Source organism: Barbus barbus (genome assembly GCF_936440315.1).
Source record: "Barbus barbus genome assembly, chromosome: 1".
NCBI lineage: Eukaryota > Metazoa > Chordata > Actinopteri > Cypriniformes > Cyprinidae > Barbus > Barbus barbus.
Genome location: NC_136729.1, coordinates 13,498,463 through 13,517,765, shown reverse-complemented (window position 1 = coordinate 13,517,765; position 19,303 = coordinate 13,498,463). Strand labels below are relative to the sequence as shown.

General features: G+C 38.8%; 1 protein-coding gene and 1 pseudogene across 2 annotated transcripts; one reads left to right on the top strand and one right to left on the bottom strand.

Moving 5' to 3' along the window:
- Nucleotides 1–12,080: 12,080 nt before the first annotated feature.
- LOC306876401 (endonuclease domain-containing 1 protein) lies at nt 12,081–14,577 on the top strand. Its single transcript, XM_079427526.1, has 2 exons — nt 12,081–12,524; nt 13,219–14,577. The coding sequence occupies exons 1-2, from the start codon at nt 12,207–12,209 to the stop codon at nt 13,798–13,800; spliced, it is 900 nt and encodes a 299-aa protein (XP_079283652.1). The 5' UTR covers nt 12,081–12,206; the 3' UTR covers nt 13,801–14,577.
- A 332-nt stretch (nt 14,578–14,909) lies between these two features.
- LOC306875024 (ufm1-specific protease 1-like) lies at nt 14,910–15,581 on the bottom strand (annotated as a pseudogene). Its single transcript has one exon. The product of its transcript is annotated as an ufm1-specific protease 1-like (transcript).
- Between the last annotated feature and the right edge of the window lie 3,722 nt (nt 15,582–19,303).

Genomic DNA, 19,303 nt, shown 5'->3' with positions numbered 1-19,303 from the left:
ATTAACTACAAAGCCAGTCGTAAAATATTTTACTGCATGACACCCATATCTGGTACTTAAGTAAAAAGACTGGTTCCCCTTCAATTCGGTCACTCTACATTGCTATGGGAAATACCTTTTTCTTGAACACTACTGAAGCCTTATTGAATCACGCCAGTGAAACTGGCCAATGGCGTTCAAGCATGCAAAATATGAGCGGGAATCCCACTCTATATAAGGCAGTGCTTGTACGTCATCCATTCAGAATCTTTTTCTTCAGCCAACTTTCTACTAGAAGCAGAAAACCTATCAACAAGACTACTCATCATGATCTACACGCTGCAGCGGACACGCCTTTTCTTCCCCTGCTGTGTTCCGGTGAGCTTCGGAAGCAAGATGACTCACGATTGCCTCTCCTGTGCGGAGCCAATCGAACTCTCTGATGGCCACGAATCGTGCGTCTTCACGAACCAGTGCCCACGCAGTGGGGGGTCGGACTGCCCTCACTGCGGAGATATGAGTCTCCGGACTCCCCGGCTCCGTGTGGCCATCGGCCAAGGCGATGAACTCGCCCAACTAGCTCTGCTGTGCTCTTCCTCTGCAGCCTCTTTCGAGCCAAGGAGGAAAGTGCCGCGAGTTTCTGATGCAGATCTGTCAGGATCAGGTGACGAGCCCGCGCCGGCTCAGTGCCCACGCGCTCCTCACCCCCGTCCTGTCCAAGGCAGTGGATGAGCTTGTGTTGGAGTGGGCGCCTCCTGCCGAGTCGGCCAGAAGCCGTCTGGACGAGTGGTACCTCCAGTCGGATCACGGCCGCATAGACACCGCATGGAGACCTGGCCCCTTTTTCCCCGGGGTGCACGACGTCAGGTGCATAATCCGGGATCCTCCCTCCTGTCTTCTGTGGATGGAGCTGACCAAGTGGGGTATGTCAAACTTCCCCCCGTGGAAGAAGCCGTGGCTGCCCATCTCTGTCCGTCAGCCGCGGTGAACTGGAGAGTGAGAAACAACGCGTCTCTCCCCTCTAAACCTTGCCGCGCCACTGCAAACCTCGCCGGCAAGGCTTTCTCCACGGCGGGCCAGGCAGCTTCAGCACTGCTCGTGATGGCGATACTCCAGGTATATCAGGCCAAGCTGCTCAAGTCTCTGGATGAGCACGGGCCGGACCCCGAAGTGTTTAAAGAGCTCCGACGCACCACGGATCTGGCACGCAGAGCGACGAAGGTGACAGTTCGAGCGATGGGCCGCAATATGGGGAATCTTGTGGTGCTAGATCGTCACCTGTGGCTTACTCTGACCGAGATCAAGGACTCCGAGAAAACGGCCCTTCTGGACGCTCCCGTGGACCCCTCAGGTCTCTTCGGAGAGGCGGTGGAGATGTTCACGGAGTGCTTCGTTGAAGCATAGAAGCAGTCGAAGGTCATTAGACACTTCCTGTCAAAGCGCGCCGGTGCGAAACCTCCTCCAATCTCGACGACTGGCTAGTCTTAGCCCAATCAGAGAGCGCGCTGCTCAGTGACAAACTCGGACTCCTCGCTCATATTCAGAGCTTAGGGCTGACTGTAAATATGTAAAAAAGCATGCTGGTACCAAGCCAGAACATCTCCTTTTTAGGAGTGGAGTTGAACTCAATCAATATGCGAGCGCGTTTGTTGGAGGAGCGCTCACAAAAACTGATCAGCTCTCTCTGAGTATTCAAACTAGGGCGTTCTTCCCCACTAAAATGCTTTCAGAGGACGCTCGGCCAGATGGCTGCTGCTTCGACAGTGTGCAATCTAGGGCACCTACACATGCGACCGCTTCAGCTCTGGCTAAAGAGCTGGGTGCCACAGAACGCATGGCACATTAGATCAATTCAATGTGAACAGTGATTTGCAAGCGAAAAACATCAGTTTAAAGAACTGCAAAATGGATTGACTGCGTAAAACCAATCTGTATGTGTAAAAAAACTGACTGTCAAATGTCTAAATGACTTGTTGTGTATGTAGGGCAAAAAATTCCCGAAATAATCCGATATGTACAGCTCCGTCTTTCTTTTCTCTGCGCTCACAGTTTTGGCAAATTTGTGCATTTATCTTCGTTTAGTTCGGGAATGTTCTCCATACTTTTAATTTACACATACAGTCAAAATAAATAAATTAATAAATAAATACCAACTTAAAACATGTTGGTTTAGAAGTCGTGTTCCTTTAGGCTAGACTCCCATGTGTTCATACTGAATTACGAGCTGGTGTTAACATTATTTGGTTTGGTTTTGCTTTACATTGAAATTTCATAATCTGCTTACACTGATGTTAAACTTTATAATTAAAATTATGTTATGTGACAATGCTCAACACTATGGTATCAGAGTGCTACACTTTGTAAAACCTTTTTTTGCTATGCCAATAAAGCTACTTAAATCTGAATTTTTCAAACCATGTCTCTGTTTATGGTTTTTAACACTCTTAATTAATACTGAAAGTACTTACAATTGGTTATCCACTTCTCAAATGAAAGAAAACCTCTGCATTTCACAGTCTTCTTTCAACTGAAACTAACCACGCCTGAGACAAAGGGCTACTGAACAGACTAAACCATTTAAGCAGCTATTATTGCAAATGCACTGCGACCGCGTTTACTTTGTGTAAGTGCTTTATAAAAACATTTACTTACATTTTCGCTTTCTCAGAATTAACAGAGGGCTTAATTCATTACATTTGCGGATAACATTTACATTTACATTTAGTCATTTGGCAGACGCTTTAAGCGACTTACAATTGGGGAATACAAAAAGCGATTAATCGTGAAGAGGCAATCAGACAGAGGAAGTGCTCGTAACACCAAGTCTCAGTCATTGTTTAAATAAGTACAAGCTAGTAAGCGGAGAGAAAGATAGAGGGAAAGGTTTTTTTTTTTTTTTTTTTTTTTTGAGTTTAGGATGAGGTCAAGTACTGCCGAAAGAGATGAGTTTTCAGTTGTTGCTTGAAGATTGCCAGGGATCCGGCGTTCCGGATAGGGGTGGGAAGATTATTCCACCAGCCAGGAATGGTGAACGAGAATGTTCTGGAGAGTGATTTTGAGCCTCTCTGTGATGGTACCACAAGGCGTCGCTCACTAGCAGATCTCAAACTTCTGGAGGGGATGTAGGCTCATAATAGTGAGTTGAAGTAGGAGGGTGCTGAGCCTGTGGTAGTTCTGTACGCAAGCATCAGTGTCTTGAACTGGATGCGAGTTGCCACTGGTAGCCAGTGCAAGGAGATGAAGAGAGGTGTAACATGCGCTCTTTTGGGCTCGTTGAAGATCAGTCGTGCCGCTGCATTCTGAATCATTTGTAGAGGTTTGATTGTGTTTGATGGCAGACCAGCCAGAAGAGCATTGCAGTAGTCCAGTCTAGAAACAACAAGGACAAGAAGTTGCGCAGCATGCTCTGTCAGAAAGGGCCTGATCTTTCTGATGTTGTGTAGTGCAAACCTTTCTGATGTTGTGTAGTGCAAACCAAAAGTCTTTGCAATGTGCTTTTTGAAGGTCAGCTGGTCATCAAAGATTACACCAAGATTTCTGACCGAAGTTGATGGGGTAATCATTGATGAGCCTAACTGAATCGTGAAGTCATGCTGTAGAGTCGGAATGGCAGGGAAGACCAGAAGTTCCGTCTTTGCCAGGTTGAGCTGTAGGAGATGTTCTTTCATCCATGCCGAGATGTCCGCCAGGCAGCCTGAGATCCGTGCAGCTACCGTTGGGTCATCTGGTTGAAAAGAGAGATAGAGCTGTGTGTCATCAGCATAGCAGTGATAGGCAAAGCCATGTGCATGTATGATGGGACCCAGCGATGTAGTGTATGTGGAGAAGAGGAGGGGTCCAAGAACTGATCCCTGAGGAACTCCAGTGACCAGTTGATGTGATTTGGATACCTCCCCTCCCCAGGCCACCCTGAAGGATCTACCGGTGAGATAGGATTCAAACCAGCGAAGTGGAATCCCAGTGATGCCCAGTGATGAGAGTGTAGACAGGAGAATCTGATGATTGACAGTGTCAAAAGCAGCAGAAATATCCAGCAGAATGAGGACTGACGATTTGGAATCTGCCTTAAAAGTAAAATAACACATTTTTCAGTGGTTTGGTCCGAAAGCCAAAAATGAAACGAAACTCATGGAGAGCATGGCATACACTCTAAAAACTCTGGTTTGGGAACGCGGGCGTGAAAGACAGCGCGCACGGCACGTCGACATCGGACGACACGGTTTAAGGCAAGTAAACTTCATAATCCCGTCATCAATTTTCTTTTTTTTTTTACTAAGAGTAAAATAATGTTTGTTTGTTTTTTTGTAAATGTTGAAAGCCAGAGACATAGGAAGGCATCATTCTTTTGAGATTGGTGTTAGTTATTTTTTAGAAAATAAATGTTTCTGTTGTCTCCTGCCTGTTTACTTCACATTCTGATGCAACAACAGTGTGATTACATGCTCATATTTTATGTAAACATTGATGTCTCTGTTTTTCATTGCAGAGCTGAGCAGAGTTGTCTGATTTGGAGAGTCGTCATTCTTGGTCTTCCTTTCTTAAAGGAATAGTTCACACAAAAAATCATTTATTTGCCCTCATATCATTCCAAACCTATAAGACTATTGTCTGTCTTTAGAACACAAATGAATATATTTTTAATTTTCTCTCATAATTATTTTGTTAATCCATTGAGAGTCTAAATAATCTGTATTTTCAAGCTACATAAATACAGTTATTGTTGAAGTAATATTTATATTTATATATAATATTTATATATGAATAAACCTTAAATTATATGATAGCGAACATGTCTGTTCAGAAGAAAACATTGGTCTCCCAGACTTGCAATGGAGGACAAAAATTAAGAGAATATAAAATATATTTATTGGTGTTCCAAAAATTAGTAGAGTTTGTATGAGTCTGAAACAACATGGGGGAGAGTAAATTATGACCATTTTCATTTTTTGGTGAACTAACCCTTTAAAGAGCAGCCCTCCACGTACATGGAAATTCGTGAGGTATGTGAATGGCATGTCTGTTTTAATGTTTCAGTAAAGAAGTAGCTTACTGAAAGCAATATATTTATTTAAACAATATTACATGCCCTCACACTAGTGCTGCCATTATAGCATGTGGTAGACAGATAAATTAAGCATCCATACAAAGTGGATGAAATTATAAAACAGACTATTTACCTATCCTTACTGATGTGGATGCACCTCTATCTGAAAATTGATAGTTTAATTAAATGTTTTTCTCTTTTTAGGCCACTGATGAAGAACAGGCGGTGACTGCGATGAATACTGGTCAAGGTAACACATGCTGTGCAGATGGTGCTTCTTCATGACATCAATTATGCTGAAGAGATCATGAAAATTGACAGTGATGCATGATCTGTATTCATGGACTATGAAACAAACTGTAAGTGTATAATTTGTAAAAACAAAATGTTAAATGTGTTGTTTAGTAGAAATTGAGTTTACACGCTGTCATTCATACACATGCTCACATTCTTTCACACACATGCATCGGTTGAATGTTATATTATCAGTGTCAATGTTGTGGTGTGTAATGTCATGCCAGAATAGTTTGTAAAGGACTTAACTATTAACTAATTGTACAATTATTGTATAACAGTGTTTTTGTATATTTTTATGCAATATATAAAATTTACCATAAGAGTCAAATTTGATCAGAAGTTCAATAAATGTTCAATGCTTCATTTATAAACTCTGCTGTTAATGCCATACTTTTCTGCATTTCTTCTTACATGCATGTTACTTTTTGACTGTTTTCTCGTTTTTAATAAATATTTACCTTTTGAAAGTCATTCTTTGTGTGATTTTAAAATGAACAAGATTTGTAGGTTTAATTTGGGATCATTTTAGCCTAGCAATGTAGTAATTTTAAACCATAAAAAAGCAACACATCATGCTGGGTTAAACATAATAACCCAACTTGTTGGGTTAAAATAACCCAGCGCTGCTTTTTGGCCCAGCGCTGAGTTGCCAAAATAACCCAAATTGGGTTGTTCTTAACCCAGCAGTTTTTAGGGTGTAGTAGTGGGGGGAAACGACCCCATGAGGTAAAAGCACCACACACACTGTTTTCGCCAAAATAACCACTATGGATAAAGTCAAGATAAATTTTGGTTGTAATTAAAAGTGTTCACCATGAAGCTTATATTGGTGATGTATCTGAGAGAAAACAGGTTTCACAGTGATCTAATTTTCAGAATCAGCAGTAAGAAAACATGTTTTAAAGCTTGTTGTTTTGTAAAACAGTTATATAATATGAGAATGGAAGGCCTGTTATTTAAGAAAAAATATAAGGATATTTTCAAAATGACATTAAAAAAAAACCCCGTCCTGCAGAAGGCATGGCTTGGTTACTCTATTCTGAACATCAAGGGCCAGTTTTCGTGCGTTCAGTGAGTTCATCTACTTGCTTATGTAGTTTGTTTTATTAATAAGGCTATAGCCTACTGAATTGTCTTAAATCAGCAATTTTCGCAAGAGCTCACAAATTTTCATAATTGCCACTGATTTTTCGAGGAGCGTCTCGCTGCAGCCTGCGGTGGACATCCAACCCCGCCCACATCCAAGCGTGACGTCACAAGCCACGCCTGTGTCCAAATACGTCACATTCTTATTATTTTGAAACAGGAAAAAGCATGCTAAGAAGATAAGTCTAATTGTTTGCAAACCGCTAAAAAGAAGACGTTTGCTGTGTTGGTAAGTTAAAAAAAAACATCTTTGGTCTTTACCAAGACTTAAAAAGTTGACAACTTGAATGTGTGCTGGTTTGTGTGCATGTGTGTAAACAACAGTTCAGCATGCTTATGTGTTTTCAAATTTACACAGGCACGTTATTACTTAGATATGCATGAGAGGTGTGGCAGGGCATTCGTGACATCACTAACTACAGGGGCTGTAATGTGACAGCAGGGGACATGAGTGCGCCGCTGGCAGAGGAGCTGAATAGCTTCTTTGCCCGCTTTGGGAAGGAACAACAGCAGCACTCTTCCGTTTCAGCCCTGCTCCCACCCTCACCCCCACCTCCATCTGGTTCCTGTTCCACTCCACTCACTATTACGGAACAAGATGTCTGACGGGTGCTCCTAGCAGTGAATCCCAGGAAAGCAGCTGGTCCGGACGGAGTACCTGGTAAGGTGCTAAGGGCATGTGCCCCCCAGCTTGCCCCCATTTTCACTGTAATCTTTAACCTCTCCTTAGTTTAGGCAGTTATCCCATCCTGTCTAAAATCTGCCACAATCATCCCAGTACCGAAGAAGTCTCCCATTACTAGCCTGAACGATTATCGTCCTGTGGCGCTCACTCCGGTAATCATGAAGTGCTTTGAGAGACTGGTTCTTCGTTATATCAAGGACTACCTCCCCCCAGACTTCGACCCCTATCAGTTCGCATATCGTATGAAAAGGTCCACAGAGGATGCTATCGCTTTAGCCCTTCATGCTGTGCTGGGCCACCTGGAGCATCGGCAGAGCTATGTTCGGATGCTTTTTGTGGACTACAGCTCAGCTTTTAATACAATTATTCCCGACATACTCATTAGTAAACTGGACATTCTTGGCCTTCCCCCTCTTATATATATTAATGTGAGGACCTCGGTTTAACATCTCATCCGAAGGACGGTGCTTTTTACAGTATAGTGTCCCCGTCACTATACTGGGGCGTTAGGACCCACACAGACTGCAGGGTGAGCACCCCCTGCTGGCCTCACTAACACCTCTTCCAACAGCAACCTAGTTTTCACCGGAGGTCTCCCATCCAGGTACTGATCAGGCTCAACCCTGCTTAGCTTCAGTGGGCAACCAGTCTTGGGCTGCAGGGTGATATGGCTGCTGGAACAAGGCTTGAAAGTCCATGTCATGTTTTTGTGAATAATCAAGGCAAGGACTCTCTCTATGTAGCTCATGTATGTATGTGTACTGCATTTCAACATATCTCTTATAGAACATATTTTTTGCAAAATTTTTAATTAAATAATTTTTGTAAAATAATAAATATAAAAATACCAAATGAAGCCAGGGATGTCTGTTTATTCATCTTTAAATATGTGGAGGACCTGGACACACTTCATATGAAGTTTTGTTGATGAACAAGGCCTGAATATCAATGCCATGTTACTTGTTATAATCCATCAAAGCAAGCAATCTCTATTCAGCGTATGTATGTGTATCCTACTGCATATGGAGAACTGTCAATCCTATCATTCAAATGTTAACAACTGATGATAAGTGGAACAACACATCTTTAGAAAATTAAATAATTATAAATTATAACAATGTGTTGTGACTTTAACAATAACATATTTAGAAAATTAAATAATGATAACAATGTGTTGTGACTTTAACAATAACATCTTTAGAAAATTAAATAATGATAACAATGTGTTGTGACTTTAACAATAACATCTTTAGAAAATTAAATAATGATAACAATGTGTTGTGACTTTAACAATAACAAAATCGTTTATCTGCTGAGAGATGCAGGGAAGAAAGTAGTCGAATTCGTCGCAGAATCAGTAACATCTGTCAAATCTTGTGAGAAACATTTAAATTCGGCGCAGAATTGTGTTAAAGCTACTGATATCAGAACAAACGCCACTGATGTGGAAACCAGGAAAAACATTGTTCAGTAAACACAAATCTCCACCATTCACCATAGATTTAACATAACTGCACATGAACAACTGGTGGCAGAAATGGTCTAATATTTTCGAGTGTTTTTAAATGATTCACACAACTTTTCTCAGCACTTCAAAGCTTTAAATATTACCAGTGTAATGAATTCAGACACCACTAGGGGCCAATGGCGAGCTTTATTGCGGATTAAGACCTATGCTGCCACCACCTTTAATTCTGACCCGGTCTGGACCGGGATGAGCACACATAACACACTCCAAAACAAGAATTACAAAAGGAGCACACTTTTTTATTAGCAACAATAGCAACCATATGGCACTGTCTCACTTAAATATCCTGATTACATATACTGGTCATATTATTTCATTAAACCCTGAACACACATTTAAAAGGGAATCAAATACTCATTCCAAATTCACAGCAAACTATAAATATTGTGATAGCTCATGCAAAGCACACTTAATTAGAAACTCCAAGCATCAATCACATGCCCTAAGTGTAATAACCAGCACAGGCAAACGACATGCAATTCAAGAGGACAGTAACCAATGGCTGAACACAACAACAACATACATAAATCATATAGAATGATTAAAATAATTTCGGACTTCCCTGTCCACGTCCGACGACACCCTGCCGTCACTGTGAGGACTCAACCTTTCTAATAAATGTCTATTTGACATCTGACAGGAAACGTCTTAGAGGCAACATTTGACTTTTTCTATTCAAGTATAAATTGTGTGTTTATAATCTGCACATGTTACAGCAATGTGGGTGAGTAGCCGACTGATGTTGCTTTATTATATTAAAATTATGGCTTTCTAATGCAAACAGTCTCTTAAAAGCTAAAGGAAATGCAAAAAGTGTTGCAACCGTCCCATTAAGCCAGATTCCTATAAACTGAATCTGTGATCGTTCAGACTGTTCTCAAAACCATAGTGTTCCATTGCTCAAATAGCTTCACACAGCATGGCAGATTAAGAAAGGTTATGTTTTGCATATGGTAGCTTTCACACTTTCAGTTATCAGTCTGGCAATGAATACCATGGAAGAACAAATGGATCTGCCTGTCTTTGCATTTAAAAACTGGAAATTGTGTTACAAACACTGATAACTTATCAGCTTCTCACTTCCTGATGGCTCTTAATAAGATTTTTATCTTCAGGCTTCTTCTATTGACAGATTTGAGATTGGCAGGTGGTACGGTCTCTGACAGCTTTAAAGAATGCAGCCAGTTCTTCTACATGCATACAGCACCCACAGGTATCCGATGGGGCAATCTGAAGAGGATATGCCAACGATACGGAGAGAAACTACGTTACGCCACACTGTATGACAGCAGTCGTCGACTGGCACTTTATTCAGCTTACACCTTCAAAAAGTCTGATGGACAGAGGAGGATGGACACACCCTGGATGTATGAACCACAGGTAGCAGAGTACCTTAGTTTTGTCTCTGGATAACAAATTAAAAACAATAAATTAATAATAATTTGTGTATTTGATAAAATATCAAATATTCTACATCATTTAAACAAAATAGTCTTTATTTTGACAACAGAAAATTCATCACATAACACTGAATGGTACTGTCCATATAGCTATTGTTGTTGTTCTGTCAATATGAGTTTCTATAGCCTATGGTTTTTGATGTCCAGCTGGTTTCTACTGATGAAAGCGGAAACATGAGAGAGTTGCCCTCTAGTGGTGAAGCCGACCAATTGCTTGAGGAGAGCCAGGCTGTGTTAGCAGACTATGTTGATGCAGTGGAGTACGAGCGTGGCCCACTTAACCCTGACCAGCACCAGGCGGACAACCAAGACAAAGCAGCTACCTATACTCTCACAAATGTGGTACCTCAGATCGCAGACTTAATGGAGGGTCCATGGGCCATTTATATCGATATGGTGCGCCGCCGCCTGAATAACTTCTGCCGTGGTGCTGCCTATGTGGTGACTGGGGTGACTGTATCAGGGGTGACCATCCGAAGAGGAAAAGAGGACCGTGTGGCCGTCCCAAAACACTTGTGGTCTGCTTATTGCTGTCCACGGTTTGATCGAAACTCACCCTATGATGTACGATACATGTTTCCCACTTATGCAGCATATGCTTTGAATGAGATAGTGAGACACAGTGTTACAGAAGTTCCTTTGAAAGCTTTAGAGACCTTTCTGAAAAGTCAGAGTGGCATGGACGAAAGTGTGAGCATCTTTTTCAAAGACTGTCTCACAGAAAATACACATACCAATAGGAAGTGATTGAAAGCGACTCAACACAAAGCCTGACATATGAAATAAATGTCAGAAAAACGTGTTCATTTTAAATGGAAAAGTTATTGAAATTTTAAGGGGGGGGGGGGGTAATTTTTCTAAAAAATGTATGTGTTTTTGTATTATAGTGGTAATGGAGCGCACACTCAAGGAGGAAAAAAAAACCTTCAGTTTATTCCCAAAGTGAGCAAAACATTTCATATGATTTTGATCATGTTGATATATTTTAGTGTTAAGAAGAATTTGTGAACTTTAATTGTAAGCATCTGTGCAATGATAACGAATTCAAGAATCAGTCAAGAGAATAATGTAAATAAACTAATAAAAAAAAAAAAAAGAAATATGAGTCCAGTGAGTGTGGCTTGCAGAAATTGAAATCAAGATTTAGCTTTAGGAAACTAAGTCCTCTATGCCTGTGCTTTAATTGTGTGATTTAATTTAATTTAAATGCAGTCATCCAAGACTACACTACCTGAGAAGAGAATAAAGTCACCTATCAGTCTTTGTCGTACTCTTTGTAAATGATTTCCATATTATCATGCCACACTGCAGAGCAAGTTGGGTGTCCATGACTTTACATAACTTGTATTACTGCATTTAAATATCACTTTGTTGATATAGTGTGTATATGAATGTGAATTTAAAGATGTTTTAACTGCTGAAATTGTGAACACAATTCAGTGGTGACTAATCATAGTTACGGTCTGCTCTACTGTTGGAAGGTATGTGTAAGAGTTGTTGACATTTTTACTGAACTGAGTACAATAGGTGCAACAAGGAATGATAAGTCAATTAACAGTCCATATAACATTAACAATTTATTCTTCTCACATTTACGAAGAAAACATTTGTCTAAAAATATAATTTAGTTAAATTTAAATTTCTGTTCTTTTCTATTAAATCCTAGTCAGGCTCAGGTTGATGGCAGACCAGAAAACTATATTCAACTTTAAGGAGCCAATGAACATTATATGCCAGCAGTGAGCAAATTTACCTTGCTGATTTGCATGCATATGAAGATAATGGCACACTGAAGTTCATCTTATCAGTTTTAAGTTTGTATTATTGTAGATCAGACTATCCCAACATGGTTTTGCATGTACTTTGTACTCTGCATTAGCATTTTCAATGGCTCTCATTTTATTCTCCACCTACCAGTCAGACAATTTTAAATGAGATAAAGACAGTCAATTGGAGACAGTGAATAAACCAGCCACATAAAAAGGAGCATTTTTTTCTGACATTCTTTTTTGTGATACTTTCAGTACGAAGAAAAAAGATTAGGACAACAACAATCTTTAGGACAACATGAAGCTCACGGTCTATTGCTGGTCCCGGTTTGGAACCTTTCTGATCCTACTGATGTGTTTGATATTAAGATCACAAGCCGGAGTGGTGGATGACTTCTCCCATGTAGATCGCTGTAAGGATTTTCTTTATATGGGCACTCCACCACGAGGTTACCTCAGTTCTTCCCTAAAGAAGATCTGCCAGCGCTATGTGGACAAGCCTCGCTTTGTTACACTCTATGACCCCAAAAAACACATCCCCATCTATTCAGCATACTCTTTCATGAAATCAGATGGGGAGAAACGGGTAGACATTCCCTGGATGTTTGAACCACAGGTGAGATTGTGCTAAGAATAACATATTTCGTATATTCTGTATGTACACAATTGTTCAAAAGTTTGAGGTCAGTTTTTTTAGAAAGAAATTCAGATAAAAAAAAGAGATGGTTCTTTAAAGAACCTTTGACTGAATGGTTCTTTGTGGAACCAAAAATGGTTCTTCTATGGCATCGCTGTAAATAACCTTTGAAGCACCTTTATTTTTAAGAGTGTAAAGCAGCACCATTTATTTCAACTTTGATAATAATAAAACAACAAAAATGTTTCTTGAGCACCAGAAAGCAGCATATTAGAATGCTTTCTAAAGGATCATGTGACACTGAATACTGGTGTAATGGCTGCTGAAAATTCAGATTTTCCATCACAGGAATAAATTACATTACATTTTCTAACATATAAAAATCAACTTTTACAAACATAAAAATAAAAAATATCAAAATAAAAGCAGCCTGGGTGAGCATAACACCTTCTTTCCATTCTTTCAAAAATATAAAATCTCTCTCCTCAACATTAGAATTGTTACATGAATTAGCAATAAATAAATAAATAATCAGTTTCTCTCCTGAAATGTTTTAATGTGATCTGGGTATTGTAATCATGACCTTTTACAAGGGTGTTTATTCTTCTTGGATCTGAGAATCTAAACCCATCTTAATCTCATTTTCATCACCTGCATTTCTCATTTTGCACAGCTGGCAACTGAGAAAGGAAGCAGTAACATGGAACCCTTTCCTCAGTCTTCCGTAATGCACAAAAACTTTGAAGACACGCAGGCCGTGTTAGAAGACTACGCTGATGTAGTGCAATATGAACGTGGCCAGATGAACCCCGATGAGCATCAGGCAGACCCGCTGGACAAAGCTGCCACCTACACACTGACCAATGTAGTTCCCCTGATAAGGGAGTTCAATTTTGGTCCCTGGAGCACACAGGTGGAGGTTACCCGCAAACGGCTCAACAATTATTGTCACGGAAAGGCTTATGTGATCACTGGGGTGACAACATCAGGTAATATGATTCGACGTGATAACCTAGATCGTGTCGCCATCCCAGAGTTCATGTGGACAGCCTATTGCTGCACAGATTATGATCACAATGCTCCCTACTCAGAGCGGTATAAGTTTCCAGCGTTTGGTGCCTACGGTCTTAATGATCGCGTGAACAACCACATGGTAGAGGTTCCTATCAAAAATCTGGAGAAGTTTCTCAAGGGCAAAATGGAAGTGGATAAGAACTTCCAGATCTTTTACAGTGACTGTGTGTCAGATGTGTAAAGATTAGAATTGGATAATGAACCAATCCAAGGAGTTCATTATTATAAGAATTGCAGATATTACATTAAACTTAATATAAAAAAAAATATGCATTGCATTTGTGTATAATGAATGGTAATGTTTTAATTCATCGAGTTATAGGAATAGTTCGTTAAAAAATTAAAATTCTGTCATAATTTACTCACCCTCAGGTCGTTCCAAACCTGTTTAAGTTTATTTCTTTTGAACAAACAAGAAGATATTTTGAAGAATGTGGGTAATTGGTCCCCCTTGACCATAGTATTTTTTCCATACTATGGAAGTCAATGGAGACCCGCAACTGTTTGGTTACCTACATTCTACAAAATAACTTGCTTTGTGTTTAGCAGAAAGAAAGAAACTCATACAGGTTTGGAACAACATGATGGTGAGTAAATGTTTCACTTTTGCATGAGTTATCACTTAAAGGCATGTAAACCCCCCAAATCACACATTAAAATATACAAGCTGATATAAATTTCTTTGGGACAAACATACTTTTTAGAGATTAACTACATCTATGTGCTAAAAATTTCAGCAAGATAACTTAGCTTCATTTCTGGCCCTCGTTTATGATCTTTACCTTTATACTAAACCTATAGATGTTGGTGTGTTGTATAACATGCTGTACTTCCCATCTGTAAAGCTAAAGCACATTTTGAGTAAATTAATGAGATTGAATGACTATAAATGTAAACAGAACAGACAAACTTCAGAATGCTGTTAACACTTACAAGTCTCGTCTGTGAAATAAATATTAAAATAAAAAAAGTCTCATGTGGTTCATTTATCAGTTCGTTGTCATGGTATGACATTCAAATACTACTTTGCTCTTGCTGTGACAGCTTTGAGGCACATGTTAATGCAAGAAAGAAATGAGCATGGATGTCAATTCAATTTTTATTTAGTTATTTTAGTCATGTGATTGGGTGAAACAGAAAATGACTAATTCTGCCATTTAAGGCAAAAGAAACTGTACATTTTATAGGATATTTAACCTAATAGTCCTTGTTCCACCCATATCTCAATGAATATTGTAAAAATCCTCACATACAGATACAGTATAGACAAGGAGAGAAAGACCAACACTATCACTTCTTAGCAGTAAGAGGGAGACAAAGATTGTAGAAAGAGCACTGATCCAAAGAACCAACTGCTTTCCATGAAACCCAACCTTGACTTTGCAATGACTTTTTATCCAAGGGACAGCCAAAGTAATGAGGGTCCATAACAAGCAAGTAACTCCCCCGTTTACCAGAGCACACACCTAAGATCCCCTTAGAGGAATTGTCCCTGTCTCCTCCCATCATAACAGGTGACCCACGGGTAAGGAAATGGTCATAAAGATCTTCTACAGCTTGATCAAGCTCCTTGCCATACCGTACATGCAATATGCGGCAGGGAACATCATAGAGCTGGTCAAGAACAAGACTTACCTCAAATGTCCCAATCCACACCCTGGATCCCAGGAATTCATTAGGTTTATCCCGTTTCCACCAAAGTTTGTTGTATTTCAGAAAGACTTGGTGGGTGTCTGCGGCTCACACTGAGAGGTTGATTAAAACTCAACCATGAAGCCATGGTCTGAATTGTCCTGTATCCACAACTCCAACCTCTGTCATCATTGCCATCACAAGCATAATGATAATAGAGGCAATCTCCTGATATCACTGAGCATCTGTCACATCTGGAGATGGCTGAGGTAGCCCGTCATGCGCGTTCTTTACTAATGTATCCTTCCATGTTTCATTATTGGCTGTCATCAGAGTGGTTGTTGTTTTTTTGTTTTGTTTTTTGCAGCTCATTGAAAGACGCTGTTCATGGTCACACAACTCAGTTAAAATATGTCTTCTTCTGTATTTGGGTTAGTGCGGATTTCCAATGTACAGTATACATGCAGTCATTTGTTAGTTTTCACTTTTAATTATTTGATGCACTGGCTAGCATTTATTAGTTGTTGATAAATAATTGAAATTCTTTACTTTGGTATGTTTAACAAAAAGATGCACCCCCTAATTATGCGGGCACTATATTGCTACAAGTGATTGGAGCGATATCACCAGTTCATCAGCAGGGGGATCATTAGATCCTTCCATCCAATCCACTCTGGTTTTGATAACACTGCTGGCTTTGGCCAATGGTATGAATTAGGTGAGCTACGTTCTGCTGCGTGACATGTTAATTAATAATGTATTTGAAATGTTATTTGTTCCCCTTGTTGTGTGTTTTATTATTACCTTAAAAACAGTTTGATTGGAGCTTACAGTGTTTTTGTTTCTCTAAGTTATTTCCTTATGGACAGAAACACTAATCTTCCTCTGTCCATTTCCCATTCACATGAAGATAAACAAAGACCTATGCAACCATAGAAACAACAACACTGGCAGTAGTAGTATCACACATCACTCCAAAGCAGGAAGAAACCCCAAAATATCTCTGGATAGACTGGATGCCATTGTCAGGCAAAGAAAAACAACCTGTACGAGTATAAACAAATGGTTTGGTAAACACAGCTGTTTTTGACCTATTATGTATGTTCATGCATTTTGCCGCATGAGGCACTTTATGCATGATATAGCTTTTTGTTCTTTTAATAATTCAAATAAATATCCTGTTTTACATAAAAATGTACCATGCCATTACCATATACAGTAGGCCTATTGTGAAATGGTAGATATTTGAAGCTGTGCGATCCAGCAACCAAATATTTATTTTTGAAATAAAATACAGGGATTAAGGTTACAATATTTCCCTAAAATTAATGTTATAGTTTATTAAGAGTTGGCTTTAGCGGATGCAGATAAGATCAATTAAAATGAAAGGGATTTAAACCATTACTAAAACAAGGTCAAGACACAGCAGGTAGATTATAGAAACACAGAAAAACATGCATAAAAACAGATCACAAGGTCAAAGAATAGACTACGATAAACAATGTATGAGGGATACGTGAATGCTGGCCTGAAACTGAATGTTTTGACTTGAGATAGAATAAAGATGAACACTTAAGATCAGACACAAATCTGGAGATGGAAGACATCCCAGAACTAACATAAATATCAAGCCCCTGATGCAAAATACAGTGGTTAGAATGGAAGGAATAAAACCCTGTACCTAAAGAGGTCACACTGTTTGTGGCCGTGTAGTTATGATTCAGGCTGGACACAAGACTGTACGGATAACTGTAGGTAAGTGGAGGCTGGCAGTGTCAGACCGAATTGCACAGTTATTGCATCCAACTTTTCTAAGATTTTATTGCGAATGTGTACATTTTTATTCCTTAAACAGTGCACGCAAATAGCATACAGGAGTTACTAAATTAAGTGTTGCCACTTTTTGAAAATGTTTGTTGCCAAAATCTTACTAAGCTCACAGGTTTAACATTTTTGTTGATGTGTATTGTGAACATTTATGTAATATTATGTAAGACACTTGTGACTGTATTATTGGCTTCTCTGTTAGCTTCAGCAGTTGTTTAATTACTGCTGTCTTCATTCATGAAATGACCTCAGGATTTATTTTTGTCCGCTGGCAAGCTGTCAGTCATTCTCTAAATGGTTTAACTGTGAGTTTGGCATAGTGACATGATTAGCATGTATCTGCTGTTTAAGACTGGTCAACAGCCAGAACAAAGAGTACTGATCTAATAACAATAACTATGTTTTGTATCTTTTGTTTACTGGTGTTGAAGAAAATGTACGCTATGTGACTTTATGCACAGCGTGTTTTTGACTAAATGCTGTTTTGTGCTAACTGACAGTTTTCAAAAAATCTCCAGTCACCATTTGACAACTGCATTTTGCATATAATCAGTATAATTGTACAAATGACAAATAATATGCATTGGGGGGAAAATTAAGCTGGTGAATTATGGTCGTTTGATATCATGTGAAATGACACTGAAATTTATTGAAGACAGTTTGTTTGAATGAAGAAAAATAATGATTTAATTCTGAAATAAAGAATGTTATTCGCTTTAGTTGAAGAGCTAAAGATAATAAAGACTTCTATTTCTATTGTTTCTGCTTGAGAGAGCAAAGACCAAAGCTAGAACTATCCTTATATGCTTACAGTCAGAAAAAGTTGGCAGTCTATAATTGTAAAGTGCAGATTTTATCAGTAAATGAAGCTCTTTCCAGTCTATTAAAATCCCAACACCTCCTAAAGAGCAGTATGATATTTATAGCTGAAGATGAAAGGGTGGGTAGCAGGGTCCAGGGCGAGAGGAAAGGGTCTTCCTGAAACAATCAGTCAGGTTGTTTAAAGCAGTAGAGCCACCAGCAGGCTGTGTGTGGGAGAACACTGCCAAATAATCTGCAGGTTTCCTCTTTTGGCCTGCAGACGCTTATATTGAAATAGAGTTGGAGCTTCACTTTGTAATGCATCCCTAAGTAAATTAAAACCATCTGAATTTAAGTGTCACATGATCCTTCACAAATCATTCTAATACTTTTTTACAAGATTATTTGATGAAAAGAACTTTAAAAAGAACAGTATTCATTTGAGATAGAAATCTTATGTAAAATTATAAATGTGATTTTTAAATGGCACTTTTCATCAATTTAATGCATCCTTGCACTCTAAAAAATGCTGGGTTAAATACAACCCAACACTGGGTAAAATATGGACGAACCCAGCGATGGGGTTGTTTAGACCCAGCGGCTGGGTAACTACCCAGAAGGTTGGGTTAAAGATTTAACCTAACTGTTGGTTGAAAACAACCCAGCATGTGTTCTGTCCAATATTTAATCCGGAACTGGGTTGTATTTAACCCAACATTTTTTAGAGTGTGCTAAATATAAAACTAATTTATTTTTTTTTACCCTAATCTGTGGTGAAAGTGAATGGTTGTATATCACAGTGTTAATACAATATTAAGAAGTAAAAGCTGTAAAAGAAGTAAACGCAACAATAAATAATAAAAAAAAAGTTTCTTGAGCACAAAATTAGCATGTTAGAAGGATTTCTGAAGGATGTAATGGCTGATGAAAATTCAACTTTGCCATCACAAAGTTGATTTATTATTTTAGAATTAATTATATTTTAAAATGTATTAAAATAGAAACCAATTATTTTAAATTGTAAGAATATTTCACAATATTAACATTATTAATATTATAATATTGAATAATATATAATATTGAATAATAATAGTTTTAACTGTAATTTTATGATTGTTCACTGCATTTATTTGACTAAAAATAAATTAAAATACTGAAATATGATTCAAATTTAAAATAACCGTCTTCTATTTTAATATATTTTAAAATGTGATTTATACCTAGGATGGCAAAGCTGATTTTTCAGCAAGGTTTACTCCAGCCCTTAGTGTCACCTCACCCCCTCAGAAATTATTTGAATATGCTGCTTTGTTGCCAAAAATATCTTACTGTTGTAAGTGTTGTAAAAAGATAAAATCTTATTGACCAAAACTTTTGAACAGTGTGCGTGTGTGTTCCATGTAAGGACTATAAAGAGAATCACT